At 40.1% G+C, this 20203-nt stretch overlaps 1 protein-coding gene across 1 annotated transcript in view; it reads left to right on the top strand.

Moving 5' to 3' along the window:
- LOC125233252 overlaps window positions 1-20203 on the top strand; it is a 103397-nt gene that overhangs the window by 48146 nt on the left and 35048 nt on the right. The window contains exons 21-29 of the mRNA XM_048139191.1: window positions 3154-3207; window positions 4643-4794; window positions 5349-5468; window positions 6128-6343; window positions 6424-6498; window positions 6854-7046; window positions 7466-7558; window positions 8977-9113; window positions 15042-15194. Coding sequence (XP_047995148.1) covers window positions 3154-3207; window positions 4643-4794; window positions 5349-5468; window positions 6128-6343; window positions 6424-6498; window positions 6854-7046; window positions 7466-7558; window positions 8977-9113; window positions 15042-15194 — 1193 coding nt within the window. The remainder of the gene's footprint in view (window positions 1-3153; window positions 3208-4642; window positions 4795-5348; window positions 5469-6127; window positions 6344-6423; window positions 6499-6853; window positions 7047-7465; window positions 7559-8976; window positions 9114-15041; window positions 15195-20203) is intronic.

Below are 20203 nucleotides of genomic sequence, written 5' to 3'. Positions count from 1 at the left end.
GATCGCGGTCCCGGGTTTCAATTTTTTGCCAATTTGTCTAGAACCCCTTATCCAATTTTGAAAAATGAGGTGTCGATTGTGAGCGTATAACATGCTGATTAAGATTTGTTATAAGTGAAAAGTATAGTTTTGTTAGTTATTTTTTAATTAACAATAATGCAAAAAATACTTTTTTTTTACTCTCTTTTTTTATTTTTGTGACTCAAAAAGGCAATGAAAACGGCCACTTAGCTAAAAAATATGTTATATAAATCATTTAGCTACATTATTAAGCTATCTGTTGCTTTTTAAATTTTTACGATCGGATAATAAATAAGCAAACTACAAGCACATACCTGTTGGCGGGGAGTACCGCTTGACACGCGTTCCCATACATTCGGCGTCTACCAAATTACACCTCGCGCAAAATTCGTTTCAAGCAGATATACCTCTAATCTTATTCATCGTAACCTATCAATATTTGTATCATTTGAAAGTACAATTAAAGTCCTTTAAGAAACAATATCAACCATTTTCTTAAAATCAATAATCGCCAGTCTACGGTGGTTACAAAGAAAAAAAGCGGGGATTCAATTTGACTGGTTCCCTAGGTTTGATACCCTAGACGAGTTTAAAAGGGGAGGTAAAGGTGACAAATATGGGTCGTTCTCTGGCCTGAAAGCTACACAGAGGGCCAGGGGAAGAAAAACTAGGGTTTAAGTTATTTTTTCTTTTATTTGTTGATTTTATTGTGTTTAATTTTTTTGTAATTTTATCAAGAATACACGCTGGTTTCTTTTTGTGAAAATGCCCTTTTTTATGAGAAAATCGATGAATTTCATGGCATTTTCCGATAGAGACTAAAATTAACTTTCAAATAAGGCCACATAGTCATACTTTTACTTATATAATATTAAGGGAAATAGCCCCGGCGGAGTAGTGCAAGCGGGACAGCAGTGTAGCAATCCAGACTTCACTGGTTCCTCAGTGCCACACATAGTGTTACGAGGTGCCCTGCGCGCCCTGCTCTCACTGAGTGTACTGAGTGTATTTGCAGGAGCTGCATGTACTTAACAAGTGTAACCCAACAACTATTTCATGTTTATAAGTTTTATAACGCATTATTAATAATAAATATGCTCTTAATGTTATCTTGATCTTGACTTCTGTCGAATAATTATGTTCTGAGAAAAGTGGCTAAAAGTAATGATTATAATTACTAAAACATTAAAGGTAACTTCATTTTAGTGATTTAATGTGTATAACGACCGAAGTTTGATTTTAAGATTACTTTTTAATACCTACTGGGTCAAAAAACCGCACCTCTAAGTCGTTTGAGTTCAAACGGTATTACTTGGTATTACCCTTAATATTATATAAGTAAAAGTATGTATATGTGGCCTTATTTGAAAGTGAATTTTAGTCTCTATCGAAAAACGCCATGAAATTCATCACATTTCTCATAAAAAAGTGAATTTTCAGCAAAAGAAACCAACGTGTATCCTTGATAAAATTACAAAAAAAATTAAACACAATAAAATCAACAAATAAAAGAAAAAATAACTTAAAACTAAACTTAAACCCTAGTTTTTTCTCCCCTGACCCTCTGTGTAGCTTTTAGGCAAGAGAACAACCCATATGTCACCTTTACCTCCCCTTTTAAACTCGTCTAGGGTATCAAACCTTAGGAAACCAGCCAAATTCCATACCCACTTTTTTCCTTTGTAACCACCGCAGACTGGCGATTATTGATTTTACGAAAATGATTGACATTGTTTCTTAAAGTACTTTAATTGTACTTTCAAATGATACCAATATTGATAGGTTACAATGAATAAGATTAGAGGTATATCTGCTTGAAACTAATTTTGCGCGAGGTGTAATTTGGTAGACGCCGAATGTATGGGAACGCGCGTCAAGCGGTACTCCCCGCCTACAGGTATGTGCTTGTAGTTTGCTTATTTATTATCCGATCGTAGAAATTTCAAAAGCAACAGATAGCTTAATAATGTAGCTAAATGATTTATATAACATATTTTTTAGCTAAGTGGCCGTTTTCATTGCCTTTTTGAGTCAAAAAATAAAAAAAGAGAGTAAAAAAAAAGTATTTTTTGCATTATTGTTAATTAAAAAATAACTAACAAAACTATACTTTTCACTTATAACAAATCTTAATCAGCATGTTATACGCTTTCAATCGACACCTCATTTTTTAAAATTGGATAAGGGGTTCTAGACAAATTGGCAAAAAATTGAAACCCGGGACCGCGATCTTTGTGACGTCATAGTTAACCCCCCCACAGTCTGAGAATGTGACAAGTCATTATTTCGTACTCAGTAAAGTCTACCGATCACAACGATACCACTTGTCAGCAGTATACTCTCCAGTCACATCAACTTTTTCCGAGACCCTCTCGCCGCTCTACTATAAAGTTGTATAGACAGCGCGCGATCTACCCTCCTTCGCGCGCGTCGGCTGCGTTCACTTTCAGCGTTACCACTGGTCGCGTAATCACGGTCTATATCCCGGTCAATATAAGTCTAATGAAAATAACCGTGAATCATTCAAAACTCTTATTGTCACATGTGTTGTTTCATACACCCAAGAAAACGACAAAATCATTTCTAAAAAAAAAGTTTTAACAGTCAGCTCAAACAGTTCGGTATGTCTGACTGTCAAGTGACTCAAGTGTCACTGTCAACCAATAGTGAATGACTACGAACCATAGACTAAGCCATGAAACTTTTAATATCTTTGCTACGAAGAGTAATAAGTGTCACTGTCAAACTCAAGTGACATCCCAACTGGAAGATTTTTTTGTTATAGTGGCAGCTTTAAATCAGCTATTTGACGTCACTTCCCCTTTAAGCTATTTTTAAGATTTTTTATACTAAAAATACGGAAAAAAAATTAAAAAAAATATTTATGTGATCTACAAGCGTATATCTCGAAATGGTTTTCGATTTAGGGACATTGAAAATTTTGAAACGTTGTCAATTATACCCACGTACCCACGTGGTGGTTATACCCACGGCGAAATCAGTCATTGATTTAATACAGCTAAGATTTACATAATGTACCCTGTGAAAGTCCTAAAGAGGTTTTCCTTACAGCGACACTGAATTTGTTTTGTAATTATACCAATTCTGTTTTTTCTTGTATTACATTTTCAGGAGCCATAACGGAGTATGTGAAAGTGTTCTTCCACAGTTTCAAAACTTTTGTCGGTTAGTATTAGTATGGTTTGATTTTGTACATTTAACCATGAACCTAATACGAGTACCTATATGCAGAGTAATTTACCTTTTTTTGGGGTTTACAGTAATAAACTCATGTAACATATATACATGTGCCTTCGTAAGTTCGAGTTCGAAGCCTCAAAATTTTCCATCAACATATATATCTTCACTGGTGACAATTTTGGCACAAAAAATATAAGGCTTGAACAGATTATATGGGTAATAATGTATGAATTGTTAGGTGACCATAAATTATGATTAGACATTGTGAGAATTTGTATGCAAAATTTCATCATACTAAAATTACCTAATACCAGTACTGATTTTGAACTGTTAGACAAAAAACCGGCCAAGAGCGTGTCGGGCCACGCTCAGTGTAGGGTTCCGTAGTTTTCCGTATTTTTCTCAAAAACTACTGAACCTATCAAGTTCAAAACAATTTTCCTAGAAAGTGTTTATAAAGTTCTACTTTTGTGATTTTTTTCATATTTTTTAAACATATGGTTCAAAAGTTAGAGGGGGGGGACGCACTTTTTTTTCCTTTAGGAGCGATTATTTCCGAAAATATTAATATTATCAAAAAACGATCTTAGTAAACCCTTATTCATTTTTAAATACCTATCCAACAATATATCATACGTTGGGGTTGGAATGAAAAAAAATATCAGCCCCCACTTTACATGTAGGGGGAGTACCCTAATAAAACATTTTTTTCAATTTTTTTTTTTGCACTTTGTTGGCGTGATTGATATACATATTTGTACCAAATTTCAGCTTTCTACTGCTTACGGTTACTGAGATTATCCGCGGACGGACGGACGGACAGACAGACATGGCGAAACTATAAGGGTTCCTAGTTGACTACGGAACCCTAAAAATAGTCTGTATGTTCACAATATAAAATTTTGTATCAACTAAATATGACATTCAGCAGGCCTATGATGTTTACAATTTTATCACTTATCTACGTGGATACCTCTGTTACGTCACAATATAAAACCAGTAATAAATCTTCTAACAAACGTACACCGCGCGGGGTGCACACAAGCGCGTCGTGTACATACGCAACACATGCAAGCGGATAAACGTGGATAAGAATAATATGCATAATGATATTTTTTGTGTTTTCTGGCTGATATAATGTCGTATTATTATACTAATATTTATAGTTAATAGTATTCAATAACAACATCTTACTTTGGACGATGAGTAACATTTATAGTAATTTTGTTCAACCACGTGCTTTCGAACGCAGTAGGTACCTTTCGCGTCGCCGCTGCCGGAGATTAACTACTGAGTCGTCCTTATACTGTGGTTACGTTTTGGCAAGTATGTCAGAGTGACAGATGTCTTATTCACGTTGATAAGTGATAAAATTGCAAGCATGATAGCCCCGCAGGACTTAATAAATGCTTGCTTTTAGGATGCGGCTGCACGCCCACAATGTCTGTCAATACGACGGACGCCCTAATCTCTACGTCGCTTGCGATCTTAACAATCTTGTATTTCGCCTTTATGTGCGGGTATGTCGCGTCAGCTCGCTCTTCCACGGGCACCGCCTTACTTGATCACACTGTGAGTACCAAACAAACTTTTACTACAGTCGAGTTCATAAATATGTCAGCATTTTTTCACCTTATTGCAACGAATTAAGGTGAAGAAATGTACACATATTTATGAACTCGACTGTACAATAATCAATACCATCAAACAAGCGCTGGTGGCGTAGCGGTAAGAGCGTGCGACTTTCGATCCGTAGGTCGCGGGTTTGAACCCTGGCTCGTACCAATGAGTTTTTCGGAACTTATGAGCGAAAGGTCTTTTGATATTTGCCCGTCGCTTTTCGGTGAAGGAAAACATCGTGAGGAAACCGGACTGATTCCAATAAGGCTTAGTTACCTTTCGTGTCGGAAGGTCAGATGGCAGTCGCTTTCGTAAAACTAGTGGCTACGCCAAATCTTGGGATTAGTTGTCAAAGCGGACCCCAGACAAGAAGGATGACGAATCAATATCTTCAAATGTCCTCACTTCGTCTTGAAGAATCTCCTACTCTTTACCTACTATTAAAATTTCAAGAACTTACTGGAACTTTTTCAAACCCTCATGTTGAACACGCAAGTATTTTTCAGGAAAAAACTTCAGACTTGGCAAACTTCTTATACCAAGAAAACGTCGATCCAATGTTAACAGCGAGAACGTTAAAGTACTTCGATTATTTGTGGAGACGCACCAACGGAAGCAATCCTCAGGTGAACTAGTTCATGAAAAGTCAACTCTTTAAGTACTCATCAGTTATCACTCCCAATCAGCCCACTAAAGGTGTCATTACACTAGCGATTTGCGGGTGATTTGCGACAAAGCGACACGAGTTTGTCTAGAGCGCGCAACGAGAGCAACGAACGCAACGAACGCGGCAAAATTGCTACGAATACGCTTCGCTCTTAAAGATCACTTAGCAAATCGCTGATTGCTCTGAGATAAAAGCTAAGTTGAGCATTTCTTATGTTTTTTTACCATTTTTTTATTTTAATTTTTTTAGGAAATTTTAGGTCAACTGTACTCAGAATCACGAGTACTTTCAATTTCACTGGGAGACAAGAAGTGACTCATAATTTCCATACATTTTTGCTACTTTCCTCTTTTGTTACCCCATACAACATGTACGGAAAATGGTAACAAAATAAGAAACAATCGTATGGGACATTTTTTTTACTACTAGGATTGAAAAAGCTAGTGATTCTGAGTAGAAATAGCATATTGTTTTTCAAAAATATTACATTTCATAAAAGTGGCGAAAAAAAAAGAAATTCTCAGTTACGCTGCAAATATTTGAAAATGTAGGTGTATTTTATTACTCGTACCTTCAAATAATGTTTTATTTCTTGACTAACAGAAAGAATTTGTTTAGCAAATATGCCGGCGACTCAACTCTGCATTAATGGAAGACACTCTTGTGTTCATGTACGAGAGAACCCTACGCGAGGTTCCACTCTTCAGCAAAGTGGAGCGCTCTTTCATCAGGGTCATCACTCAACACCTCAACGAAATGTACTTCCTAAAGGCCGAAACAGTCATTCAATGCAAGGATGTGCAGCCCTATATTTACATTATTTATCGGGGCAAGGTAAGGCAACTTGAATTGCGGGTTCGTGATAAATTTTTTGAAGGGTAGTTCTCATAAATAAGTGGATTTAATATTTTCAGGTTGATGTCATGAATTCTTACAATGAAATGATCACTTGTATGGGACCAGGTGGAATGTTTGGGAATTTTACAGGGGTAAGGAATGATTTAAAAAATACATTTCGTATATCAAGTGAAATGACAAATATTTTTTCTATGAACGAATCTAATTACTAATACGATACTAATTATTTATAATAAATTTAAAAGATAAAAATGTACTGTCTCGCGTAAACTCATGGTCTTCTGGAGCACTATTCCAGCGCTTTGCGAATCGAGCCACCAATTCTTTATCCATAGTTAGCGAACTTTTATTTATTTATTTACCATCATGAGTTTAACGCCGTCCAGAGACCTTGAATTTAAATTCAAGCACACACAGTCATTTTTCCATTTTTTTTATCATTTTGAAAAACGCCTGTAAGTATGACTAAAAATGTTTTCTTTACAGCATCCAATATCTTGTTCCGATGTGTCAATATACGCAAGCCGGAGCCTTGATTTGCTGGTCATCCCTAGCCAGACGTTCTTCAACCTGGTGAAGTACTATCCCAAGATACAGGAGCCCTTGAACAAAGCGTTCGAAACGTCGAAAGACTACATTCTGCCAATTAATGTGAACATCGCTGATGATTCTGACTCAGGTATCAAATTCGACCTAAATGTTAAGGGAAAAATTTACTTATGACATCAAATTGTGGCCTTGCGAGTTCAATCTCACCAAGAATTATCACGGTCATTTTTGCCGGCCCTTAGACAATCGTTCTCACTGTGTAGCGTAGCATTTGTAGGATATATAACTATTGCTCATCTGTATTGGCGCGCCCGAGCCAGTTGCGTTTCGGACGCAGCGTGAACCCTGTCACTTCGGCTAAGCCGCCAAGAATGAAACTTTTCTATGACGTTAGGAGGTTCCATAATTTATGATATCATTTATTGAAATAAAGCTTCATGTGGTTTTGTGGATACTTTTGTTATCAATTGGTAAATTATTAATACAATATTATTATTCGTTTTATTGCCATTTCATTAATAAAATTATTATCTTTTTTTGTTTTTACAGAAGGGTCAACACACGATGTGTATTCTATGGACTCTAAATTCAGCTCCATCTGTACGACAGATGACAGTCGCTATGACATGCCCGATTACACAGGTACTTTCTAGAGTTGTGCCTGCTCGTTCACTGAAAAGATCGCTCCCAACTAGACCAACTAGTACGATCTCCGAAGTGTATATACTAGTTCGTTCTTTTAGGACATTTAGTACAGTAGTACACCGAGAGAGCGAGAGACAAATTGTGCATATGGCGTACAGTAACGCTTGCTCGTACTAGCCAAGAGCTGATCGGCCGTTTTCGCGCACTCTCGGTCCGAGTCAGTCGGTTATATTTCGGTTGCGGTCGGATCACACGGATCGCTTTGCTGTCATTGTCACTTCCCGGCTCTTCGCTCCCATTCTGTTGCGCTTGTGAGTGTACTAAATGTACTAAAGAGCAGAATCATTTGGGAGTAGTTCGGTAATACAGTGCAGGGAATCGTGTCTTTTGTACTATTAGTACATGTACTACACAAGCTTAGTACTTTCATAATTACCATTTTAGCCTCCAGTCGCTTACTGCTGAACATAGGTAGGCACTACTTAGTAGTAGGCACTACCCAGGACCGGGCTGGGCGGCTGTTCCCATCCAAAAGTATGTCGAGATTTTAAGAATGTAGTCCGCCCAATGGTTGATTCATTTTAGATATACCTGCAGCTGAATACAAGAAAATAAATTAGGAGCAGAACCCGTGCTGCATTAGTTTCGTGTGTCTCCATACCCGGCTGCTACAATTTTGCGCGCTATATTACTTCACATATAAATAGTTTAATTTATATGAAATGAATATCGGTATTCGGTATCGGTATAATACGGTATTACAGTACCTTTTACGTTAACTTCGCAAGTCCTGGCAGGCAAGTATGGCCATCCCTATCGCACTTACAGATAGTGCGATAGGGACGGCCTGATGTTTTATCATTTAACTCGCGACCATACTTGGCTGCCTGGCGTGCTTAATGGACAGAAATAAAAGAAAGTTCCAAATTGACGACAAATGAAGACCGGTCTGGCTCAGTCGGTAGTGACCCTACCTGCTAAGCCACGCTCCTGGGTTCGAATCCCGGTACCTAAGGGCATTTTATTTGTGTGATGAGCACAGATATTTGTTCCTGAGTCATGGATGTTTTCTATGTATATAAGTATGTATTTATCTATATAAGTATGTATATCGTCGCTTAGCACCCATAGTACAAGCTTTGCTTAGTTTGGGGCTAAGTTGATCTGTGTAAGGTGTCCCCAATATTTATTTATTTATTTAAATTCACAACCGGAAAAATTGTGTGAGTCTTACGTTAGTTTTCAATGGCCTTTCAGTGATTTTTGGCATCATTTATCAATCAATTACTAGTACAACGATTGCTACAACGATGTACCCGTATTTCATTTAATATTATGAGTAGGTATAGGTACAAAACCCGGTTCAATATAGTAATTACCAAACTTTGAAGTAAATGAAATTTGTTTGTACGCAGCTGTTACGACGCTGAGATCCGCCCAATCGCAGTCGAACTTGAGCCAGACGAAGTCGGTGGGCACAATGAGCGCGTTCTCCGTGCAGAGCCAGAGGAACATTTACAATTTGTTCAGGCCGGGGACTTGGATGTATTTGGTGAGTATTCAGACCTCTACATATATACGTATATATTATGTGGGTACATACTTTCGATTACGTTCGGTTAAAAATAATTTTTGAAAACTATGCTGTTTCTTTATGCTCGAACTTTTCAAACATGTCCAATAAACATTGTCGTTTTGGGTAGATTGTACTATCAGGATCTTGTCTTGTAAGTTTTGCTTAAATAATTCAAACAAGATGCATTCATACGCTTGATGGTACGTCCCTCCTTAAAGTTTGATATGTACCTACTTCCAGTAGTGGTTTGGGTCTGGTTTTTACCACAGAATATATAATAGTACAAGTACAGAAGGCTCACTGCTTTGATGTTCACGAAATGCCGCCTTTTTAAATGCCTACAAAATTCTAACAAAGAAACGAGCCGCACGTGCGCAGCGTCGGACGATAGGGTTGCCTATGGATTAAAACGAATTAATACTCAGATAAAATGTTATACTATTATAGTCAAGTATTGGGTACTCTAGATATATACATATACAGTATTTATATATTTTTGTTTAAGTCCCAACATCACAAGCCTTATTGAACTTTTTCGTGTGACTTAATCAATAGAAGATAATTATATGTAAGATTTATTACGATGTCTATTTAACTAAGCATTATTAATCATTCCACATGCGGACATCGCATATGAACCTTAAAAAAACTCGCTACGTAAAGTAACAATAGAAAGTACGAACGTGCGTTCCGTGAGAACGCGCACCACCCCTGATTTATTAGGCCGCGAACTCGCGGCCGCCAGCATGTACTTGTAGCGCGGCGATAGAATCGAAGTCGATTATAAGGGTCGAAAGTCCTCTAGCCAAACGTACAATCGCTGATACTCCGTGGCGACGATACGCAAGAGGCCTTGTCGGGCCAAGACGGAAGTGCGATAGGGAGCGATACGAAGCGTCAACGATTGCACTCTTGGCTACAGGTTCTGGACGCCATTTAAAGTCCAAAATGGTCCGCGTTCGTCATTGTCAGCAAGCCGATTATCTTTTAAGCCTTTACACTCACTCGGCTTCTTCCCCTCTTTTAAATAATTATACCCGAAACCGGCTAAAGAAATAAAATATGAGTATTTTTACGGAGATTTGTAACTGGCGTTAATTTGGGAGGGGGGGGGGGGGTGATAAAAACGCTCGACTTATTATTTTTATTTAGGGCCGTTCAATTTTTATATTATGATATAGTGCTCCAATTATCTGAGTTTTACCGGTTATTTGAAATACTACAACCTGAGGTATCAATACCAAGTCATGGACAGAGACTTGATAGTGGTAGTCTCATTCCTACTTAATACGATTGCGTTATATGAGAAACTAGCTTTTACCCGCGGCTTCGCCCGCGTAATAAAAATATTCTTATTGAAACGTTTACAAAAAATAAGATTTTCATTTGAATCCGTAGGTTTCTTTGTAGGTACATCTGTCCGCGATTATTTCGATTAAGGTAAAGCGGGGCAATTCTCGACTGGGGGGCCATTGTAACTGATCTATTTGCTGTACGGTCCGGTTTTGGCTGACTGTACCTTACACATATTACTATTGATTTTAAAGAAATTCGTGCAATGATTGTAGAATTGTTACACAGCGACCACAGCATAGGTAGTAGGTACGAATATATATGTATTTTACCTATATAAATATTTATACTGGGGAAACTTCATACAACCCACATAGCCAGTATCTCGACGCTATGGTTGGTAGGGTAAAAAGTACTTCCTTGCATTATCGCTTACAATTTTTTCCATTTTGCTTATACTTATTGCAAACGTAATAAACATATAAAAGGCAAGCAAAACAACGATCTTCTTACAGAACATTGAATGTAATAGTTATTACGGATGCAAGATACTCGCCGATGCCTATAATACTTACTAATCCCTTCCCACTGAGCCACCTGCATTTTACACTGCCTAGATATCGATTGCCGACCGATTATAACGACCCCAATCCCTATTCTTATCCCCGTCCCTATCTCTATCTTTGTCCCCGTCCCCGTCCCTCCCCTATCCCTGTCCCCGTCCCCGTCCCCTATTTTTATCCCTATTTCTATCCCTATCCCTATTTCTATCCCTATCCCTATCCCTATCCCTACCCCCAATCCCAATCCCTATCCCTATCCCTATCCCTATCCCTATCCCTATCCCTATCCCTATCCCTATCCCTATCCCTATCCCTATCCCTATCCCTATCCCTATCCCTATCCCTATCCCTATCCCTATCCCTATCCCTATCCCTATCCCTATCCCTATCCCTATCCCTATCCCTATCCCTATCCCTATCCCTATCCCTATCCCTATCCCTATCCCTATCCCTATCCCTATCCCTATCCCTATCCCTATCCCTATCCCTATCCCTATCCTATCCCTATCCCTATCCCTATCCCTATCCCTATCCCTATCCCTATCCCTATCCCTATCCCTATCCCTATCCTATCCCTATCCCTATCCCTATCCCTATCCCTATCCCTATCCCTATCCCTATCCCTATCCCTATCCCTATCCCTATCCCTATCCTATCCCTATCCCTATCCCTATCCCTATCCCTATCCCTATCCCTATCCTATCCCTATCCCTATCCCTATCCCTATCCCTATCCCTATCCTATCCCTATCCTATCCCTATCCCTATCCCTATCCTATCCCTATCCCTATCCCTATCCTATCCCTATCCTATCCTATCCCTATCCCTATCCCTATCCCTATCCCTATCCTATCCCTATCCCTATCCCTATCCCTATCCCTATCCTATCCTATCCCTATCCCTATCCCTATCCCTATCCCTATCCTATCCCTATCCCCTATCCCTATCCTATCCTATCCCTATCCCTATCCCTATCCCTATCCCTATCCCTATCCTATCCCTATCCCTATCCCTATCCCTATCCCTATCCCTATCCCTATCCCTATCCTATCCCTATCCCTATCCCTATCCCTATCCCCCTATCCCTATCCCTATCCCTATCCCTATCCCTATCCCTATCCCTATCCCTATCCCTATCCCTATCCCTATCCCTATCCCTATCCCTATCCCTATCCCTATCCCTATCCCTATCCCTATCCCTATCCTATCCCTATCCCTATCCCTATCCCTATCCCTATCCCTATCCCTATCCCTATCCCTATCCCTATCCCTATCCCTATCCCTATCCCTATTCAAATTTATTCAAATTATTCAAATTTATTATTCAAATAAGTTACACAGCATAACAGTAAAACCAAAGCACTGTGAAACTAAAAAATAAAAACAATAGGTATAGCACATAAAACAGTAAAAATCAGACAAAAAAAAAAACAATATTCTATTTAGGCGACGACGTAACAGCGTGGCTCCGTTGCGTCGTCTGACACGGCGTAGGGATCGGCAGGTTGCCCCGGAACCCTATCCCTATCCCTATCCCTGTCCCTGTCCCTGTCCCTGTCCCTGTCCCTGTCCCTGTCCCTGTCCCTGTCCCTGTCCCTGTCCCTGTCCCTGTCCCTGTCCCTGTCCCTGTCCCTGTCCCCTGTCCCTGTCCCTGTCCCTGTCCCTGTCCCTGTCCCTGTCCCTGTCCCTGTCCCTGTCCCTGTCCCTGTCCCTGTCCCTGTCCCTGTCCCTGTCCCTGTCCCTGTCCTGTCCCTGTCCCTGTCCCTGTCCTGTCCCTGTCCCTGTCCCTGTCCCTGTCCCTGTCCCTGTCCCTGTCCCTGTCCCTGTCCCTGTCCCTGTCCCTGTCCCTGTCCCTGTCCCTGTCCCTGTCCCTGTCCCTGTCCCTGTCCCTGTCCCTGTCCCTGTCCCTGTCCCTGTCCCTGTCCCTGTCCCTGTCCCTGTCCCTGTCCCTGTCCCTGTCCCTGTCCCTGTCCCTGTCCCCTGTCCCTGTCCCTGTCCCTGTCCCTGTCCCTGTCCCTGTCCCTGTCCCTGTCCCTGTCCCTGTCCCTGTCCCTGTCCCTGTCCCTGTCCCTGTCCCTGTCCCTGTCCCCCTGTCCCTGTCCCTGTCCCTGTCCCTGTCCCTGTCCCTGTCCCTGTCCCTGTCCCTGTCCCTGTCCCTGTCCCTGTCCCTGTCCCTGTCCTGTCCTGTCCCTGTCCCTGTCCCTGTCCCTGTCCCTGTCCCTGTCCCTGTCCTGTCCCTGTCCTGTCCCTGTCCCTGTCCCTGTCCCTGTCCCTGTCCTGTCCCTGTCCTGTCCCTGTCCCTGTCCCTGTCCCTGTCCCTGTCCCTGTCCCTGTCCCTGTCCCTGTCCCTGTCCCTGTCCCTGTCCCTGTCCCTGTCCCTGTCCCTGTCCCTGTCCCTGTCCCTGTCCCTGTCCCTGTCCCTGTCCCTGTCCCTGTCCCTGTCCCTGTCCCTGTCCCTGTCCCTGTCCCTGTCCCTGTCCCTGTCCCTGTCCCTGTCCCTGTCCCTGTCCCTGTCCCTGTCCCTGTCCCTGTCCCTGTCCCTGTCCCTGTCCCTGTCCCTGTCCCTGTCCCTGTCCCTGTCCCTGTCCCTGTCCCTGTCCCTGTCCCTGTCCCTGTCCCTGTCCCTGTCCCTGTCCCTGTCCCTGTCCCTGTCCCTGTCCCTGTCCCTGTCCCTGTCCCTGTCCCTGTCCCTGTCCCTGTCCCTGTCCGTCCCTGTCCCTGTCCCTGTCCCTGTCCCTGGCCCTGTCCCTGTCCCTGTCCCTGTCCCTGTCCCTGTCCCTGTCCCTGTCCCTGTCCCTGTCCCTGTCCTTGCCCCTGTCAAATTATCATGCTAGGAGGTGAACTTTGAAAAATCCTTTCTTAGTGCTCCTCTAAGGAACTTCCGTGTCAATTTGAAATCTCTTGAACCAGAAGTAAAGATAAAAACTAAAGCTATACTTATGGCTATTTTGGATATTTTAACCCCATTGCACAACAACAGGGGAGAAAATTTCTTTTCCACCTCATTGGATTTTAAAATCGTTGTATTTATCGTGATCAGCGACCCGATAAACCATAAAAACGATACCCATATTGTGTTTTTGACTTTACCCCCTTTGCACCCCTTTAGGGGTCAAATTTTCAAAAAACCTGAAACATGTATTTAGTCAATATGTCTTTAGGAAGTTTCGAATAAAATAGTCAAACTAATCTTGTTTCCCCATACAAAATTTGAACCCCCATTTCACCCTTTTAAGAGGAGAATTTTGAAAAATCCTTTCTTAGTGCTCCTCTACGTCATATAAGGAACCTATGTGCCAAATTTGAAATCTCTAGGACCAGCGGTTTCGGCTGTGTGTTGATATGTCAATCAGTCAGTCAATATCTTCTTTTATATATTTAAACCCCATTGCACCACAACAGGGGAGAAGGTATTTCACTTCCGCCTCGTTAGATTTTAAAAACGTTGTATTTATCGTGATCAGCGACCCGATAAACCATAAAAACGATACCCATATTGATTTTTTGACTTTATCAACCCCTTTCCACCCTTTTAGGGGTTAAATTTTCAAAAAACCTGAAACACGTATTCAGTCATATGTCTTAAGGAATCTTCCTGTGAAGTTTCGAATAAAATAGTTAAACTAATCTTGTTTCCCCATACAAACTTTGAACCCCCATTTGACCCCCTTAAGAGGTGAATTTTGGAAAATCCTTTCTTAGTGCTCCTCTACACTATATAAGGAACCTACGTGCCAAATTTGAAATCTCTAGGACCAGCGGTTTCGGCTGTGCGTTGATATGTCAGTCAGTCAGTCAGCTTCTTCTTTTATATATTTAGATTAAGAAATTCTTTGCTTTTCATCAGTGCTGGAATAAGTGCGTATTGCAAAAATAGATTATCATCATCGCTACAGACTAGCCGAGGCGAAGACGTGGCCTAAGGAGCTTGCCCAGAAGATGCCTGTTTCCCTTTGCATGATAGGTTGCGTTGTTATATGAGCTGTGAAATATAGATGCCGGCAAGGAATTCCACATTATTATTATATTACTTTTTCTTTCTTCCGCAGATGGGGGGCTACTTGACCAGTTTCATGGCAACGGCGAATTACGTGCTGGTACTCTACGCTATGACTACGCTAAACGACTGCTCTGCTATTATGTGGGCGTTGGCATTTTTCGACATCTATTTCTATCTGACCATGTACTTGACTATGCACGAGGTACATTTTTCACCACTTTAATAAATATGTATTAGAAGTGTAAGGTTTGGTGTGACACATTGAAAAAACCTTTTAGCCAAATGGTATTTTTGCATAAACACACATGTCATAATAATTATTTCCCATAATGCTCATTAGGAAATTTTTTTTTGGGAATGGTTTTTTGTCAAATGAATATTATACATACATACATACATACATATACATACATATAATCACGCCTGTATCCCATAAAGGGGTAGGCAGAGCACATGAACTACTAATTTTCAATGCCACTCCCCATACAACCATTTCAGTCGCAAAATCTTCAAATCAGTAACTAACTGTCAAATGTGACATAACGCGTGGTAACGTCGTGCAAACAATGCGACCGTATTGATACAATAACAAAATGTAGTCGTCGTGTGCACTCGTTACGGTAACAAAATGTGTACGAATTTGTGGCTGTCAATGTCACTGTCAGAATGACTTTTAACGACACTTTATTAGTCGACGTTTGCACACATAACGGTAACAACATGTGGACGAATTTGTGGCTGTCATTGTCACTGTCAGAACGGTTTCTGACAGTGACATTGACAGAATTTGTACACACATGTGTAGGTCTGATTACCGAACTGCTCCTAAACCACTGTATCCGCAAATGACAATCTGAAATACGAAGGTTTCTCAAACTGTCTTGTGAAGTTGTGGACTGGTTGCTTTGAATCATTTAAATATGAGCGAATTAAATAATAATAAACGACGACGACCATTTAAGCACTCTTCGACATTTTATAGAAATGTGGGAAAGTTAAGAAAAGTGCAGAATGATAATACAAATAGATAAGCACTTTATAGTTAGGTACTTAATGTATTAAATATATAATTTTTAATTCTTATTGATAAAAATGAAGTGTAGTGTTGCTTTACACAATAAAAGTAGAAATCAAATGAAATAGAGTATTTACTGTGATATTAATAGAATTTCTGTTGCGCAATGATAGTTTTTTTTCAGTACAGATGCTGCTTTTTTTAACGCAGTAGTGCGAGCAAATCAAGCAATGATTCTTTTCTTGTCTGGTCGAAACTCTTAGCTTAGATTTAGGTACTGAAAATCGTCGTACGATACACGTGCGAAAAGGACATTCACAACTCGTGTCGATTTAAAACACTCCCTTCGTTCGTGTATTAATTTATCGCTACTCGTATCGATTTTCCTCTTTTCCGCACTCGTATCTACAAGTATTTTGTTTGGGTTACAAAAAAACACATTATTTACTCTACTACGTTTTATTTATGTCTCTTTAACATTACAAATTTGTAGACACTTATCTATACAAAAATCTTGACAAAAGAAGTACAGATCGCTGAAATTAATGTTGATAGTAATATTAATGACGACTACTTCAACAAGTGTCAATTGTGAAATGCCGCAAAATACTAGTTGCTCTATAGAAGACCATAATAATATGATCCCCGATCCTTTACAACCCAGCAGCTCGGTACGCACGTTACAATTTTTTTTAACCTTCTTTAGTGAGGGCAACTGAGTACGACGGCATATTTAATTGTTTATAAAGTTTGAGGATACCTGGAAAAAATTAATACAAGAAGCCATTTTTTGCTTTCGGTCACGCGTGTACGCTGCGACCATTTTGCGACCGTTTGTCGACCGTTTGGTGACCGTTTGGCGACTGTTTTTTATATGGAATATTACCGTCTTAATCCATATTTTAACAACTTTATTGGTTTTCTAGGCATTATTTTTATTATTTCAGTATAGTATATGCAATTATGCACCGGAGCACTAAAACTTCACCAATCAATATACATAACACACAAACACCGAGTAGTCAATAATATTATTACTGGTTAAACTGAGGTAAATTGATGGCGCGTTGATAAATTTAGACTTATTGTATGAAATCACTCGAGCAATTTAATTGGCCATGGTAATTAGCCCACATTATATTACAAATGCAAACAATATTTTATCTTTAATAAATTCTTACGCCATTACATTTTAATGTCAAATGATTTTATTTCTTTTTTACTTTGACGTCTCTGACAGTCGCCATTTGAAAAGAATGAAATGAACGAATGATTTTGGGAAAGTAGTCGCCAAACGGTAACAATGTGTGCACGCGTAGTGCACACTTCTGTCATTTCTGTGACCATTTGTGCCTGTTACCAATCGTCCCCATTTGGGTCGCCGCGAATAAACGTCGACCGTACTGCGACTAAGCATTGAGACCTGAAGACCTGTGTGTACACAAAATAGGAGGATTTGCGTAGGAACGGCGACCGATTATGGTTATATGGGTCGTGGCAAAAAGGGGTTGAAAGAAACCCAAATTGTGACATTGCAGTGACAGGTTGTAACGTTATACGTTACATGAAACTATTATCACTCGAATAAATAAAATCATAAATAAATGTACCTCTAAAAACTATATATTTTACAAGCTAATACTTATAACTATTTACAATATACATCTATTTTAAACAAACAAAGTGCAACAGTGTTCGTCGGCGCCGTTTTAGCGCTCCCAGAATAATATCGCGTGCAACATTTAGCGCCCCGGCAACTAGTCCTTTTGTTTGTCACATCTGGTGACACCTATATCACAGCGGCGCTTAGCCGCGCGACCATTTCCGATCTTCATTCGATACAGAACGCACGGCACATTAATATCGGTCTTTATACATGCATCGTTTCGACATGTAACCAATTAAATATTTTGTCGTCTCTAAACGTTCGTCGAAGTGCTCAACGTTAATATTTTTATAGTAACGCGAGTGTAATAAACCCCAAATTGGGTAAGTGGTACATTTAATAACTCAGATGTAGTTAATTTTGCTAATTAGATTAAAAGACTTTGTGTTGTAATTTTAGTATTTTTAGTGCTTAAAATATCTTCCTCAAACATCAACCTATTAAATACTAAATACTGTAAACTATTTTGCACAATCATTTCGTTGTAACGGTATTGCATCAGAATTTATTTCCACCCTCATTTTAAAAATGTAAACTGCTGCATCATCTTTCCAAAATGTAATCTCCGATTCTGATTGTGAACATCCACGGCATCACTGCTACATCTTAGGTGCTTTCTCTTCCTTCCGCTTGCCGAGGATGTTCACAAATCATGCAGCCGGACTGTTTTCTCATGGATTTGGATGACGCGTTCCAGGGTCCAAGGTTCGGGCTGTCATTTGGAGTGTCGACTCCACCACATCACCACCATCGCTACTCTCGCCAGGCAGAGCAGACCTCCCTTGCCGAGCCCTCGGACAGCCCCTGAGTACCTACGGTCGGCTGCATTTCCAGAGGGGCGTCCCCCCACCGACGGCACAAACCAGGCGAGAGTACCTAACCGCAGTGTAGACAGGATTTTGTGTGAATTTATAAAAACTAGAACCTACGACCTAAATTAGCTCAAAATTTAATCATTAAATTTCTCGTTTCCGAACTTCGTCTCCGTTTCCGACATTTAAATAAATTAATATTTTTTTTTTGCACGAATTTGGATTACTCATTTCTCTCTTTTAGCTAGTAATTCAGACCCTAATCGTGACACTGGCGCCCTCTAACGTGGTTAAATTCACACAAATCCTATTTATTCTCGGCTTTTGTAGTTAGTGTATGTTGGTGGCTTTTATTTTGTGCAACGTTTTCTTTTGGTTTTTATTTGCTACTAAGGTGCACTATTATTAGTAAAGCCGTGGGAAGTTTTTTTTTTTCATTTTTGTAAGTTATTGTTAAAATTTATATCTACCCACATTTTTTTGAATTTAATAAATTGTATATTCTTAATTGTCAAGATATAGGTATTGTATCACAAATATTGTGAAGTTATTAATATTAGTTTTGGACATTACGAGTGCACATTAGTAGCACGCTTTTCTTCTTTTTATTTGCAACTAACCTGTTTTATTTCTTTTATTTTGTACTAATCGGGAAAACCAAACGTTCATCATTCAACCAATTTTGTAACAGATCGGAGAACTTGTTTATATTAGTGGAATATTAGTTTCTTTTACCACTTACCCTCTAATCAAATTCAAATTCATGATGTTACCTGTCAAATATCTATCTCTTCAAAAATCGGAGCTCGAATATGAGGTCCAGATCAGAGGTGCTACTGCTGCCTCTTCAGTGGAGGAATTGCGTAGACAAATTGTAAAATTAGCCGCAGAGCACCCAGCTGAACACATATTGGAGTCCCCGCTAGATGTTCGACAGGATCTTAGGGGTTGCGTAGAGGTCCTTACCAAAATTCAATTAAATCTGGACATTCCCGAACCAACCTTACCAACAATTATGAGAACGCAAAATATGCTGAGCCATCTTCATAATCGTTTAGCAAGGATAACGTGCGGTGACGACAAAAAAGAATTGAAAGATATTCAGGACAGTTATAATGTTGCTGCTCAAAAGCTCGCGGCTCTTCAAGCTAAGAAGGTAGTTCTTCCAGTGGCTAGCACTTCCTCTAACTTAGGCGCGGGTTCTTCTAGTGAAACTTCGACGTCGGTCCCCGAGGTTCAGAACTTGATTTCGGTAACTTGTGATCGCACTGTAGCTGACCTTAGTAAATTAAAGTTTAACGGCCGAACTTGCGTCCGCTCATTTATACAGCGCGTCGACGAATTCATTGTTGCCCGTAACATTTCATCAGCTAAAGTATTAGCTTTTGCCACCGAAATTTTTCAAGACAACGCGTTGCATTGGTTTCGCTCAGTTCGGAACAAGATTTCTTCCTGGCCAGAACTTGCTTCCAAATTGAGGGAGGATTTCGATCAGTCCAATTACGACTATAGGCTTACTACGGAGATTCGGTCTCGGACACAGGGTGAACATGAGAATATAACAGTTTACCTGTCAATTATGAGTGGTATGTTTTCTCGTCTTTCGACACCGCCGAGCGAAGCAGAACAGCTCGAAATCCTGCTTCACAATATTAGGCCGTGTTACGCAAGTACATTAGCAGCAGCATCTACCGAAATTAGGACAATAGATTCCTTAC

The sequence above is a fragment of the Leguminivora glycinivorella genome, chromosome 14 (genome assembly GCF_023078275.1).
Source record: "Leguminivora glycinivorella isolate SPB_JAAS2020 chromosome 14, LegGlyc_1.1, whole genome shotgun sequence".
NCBI classification, from domain to species: Eukaryota; Metazoa; Arthropoda; class Insecta; order Lepidoptera; family Tortricidae; genus Leguminivora; species Leguminivora glycinivorella.
This window is presented reverse-complemented; position numbering and strand designations above follow the sequence as displayed.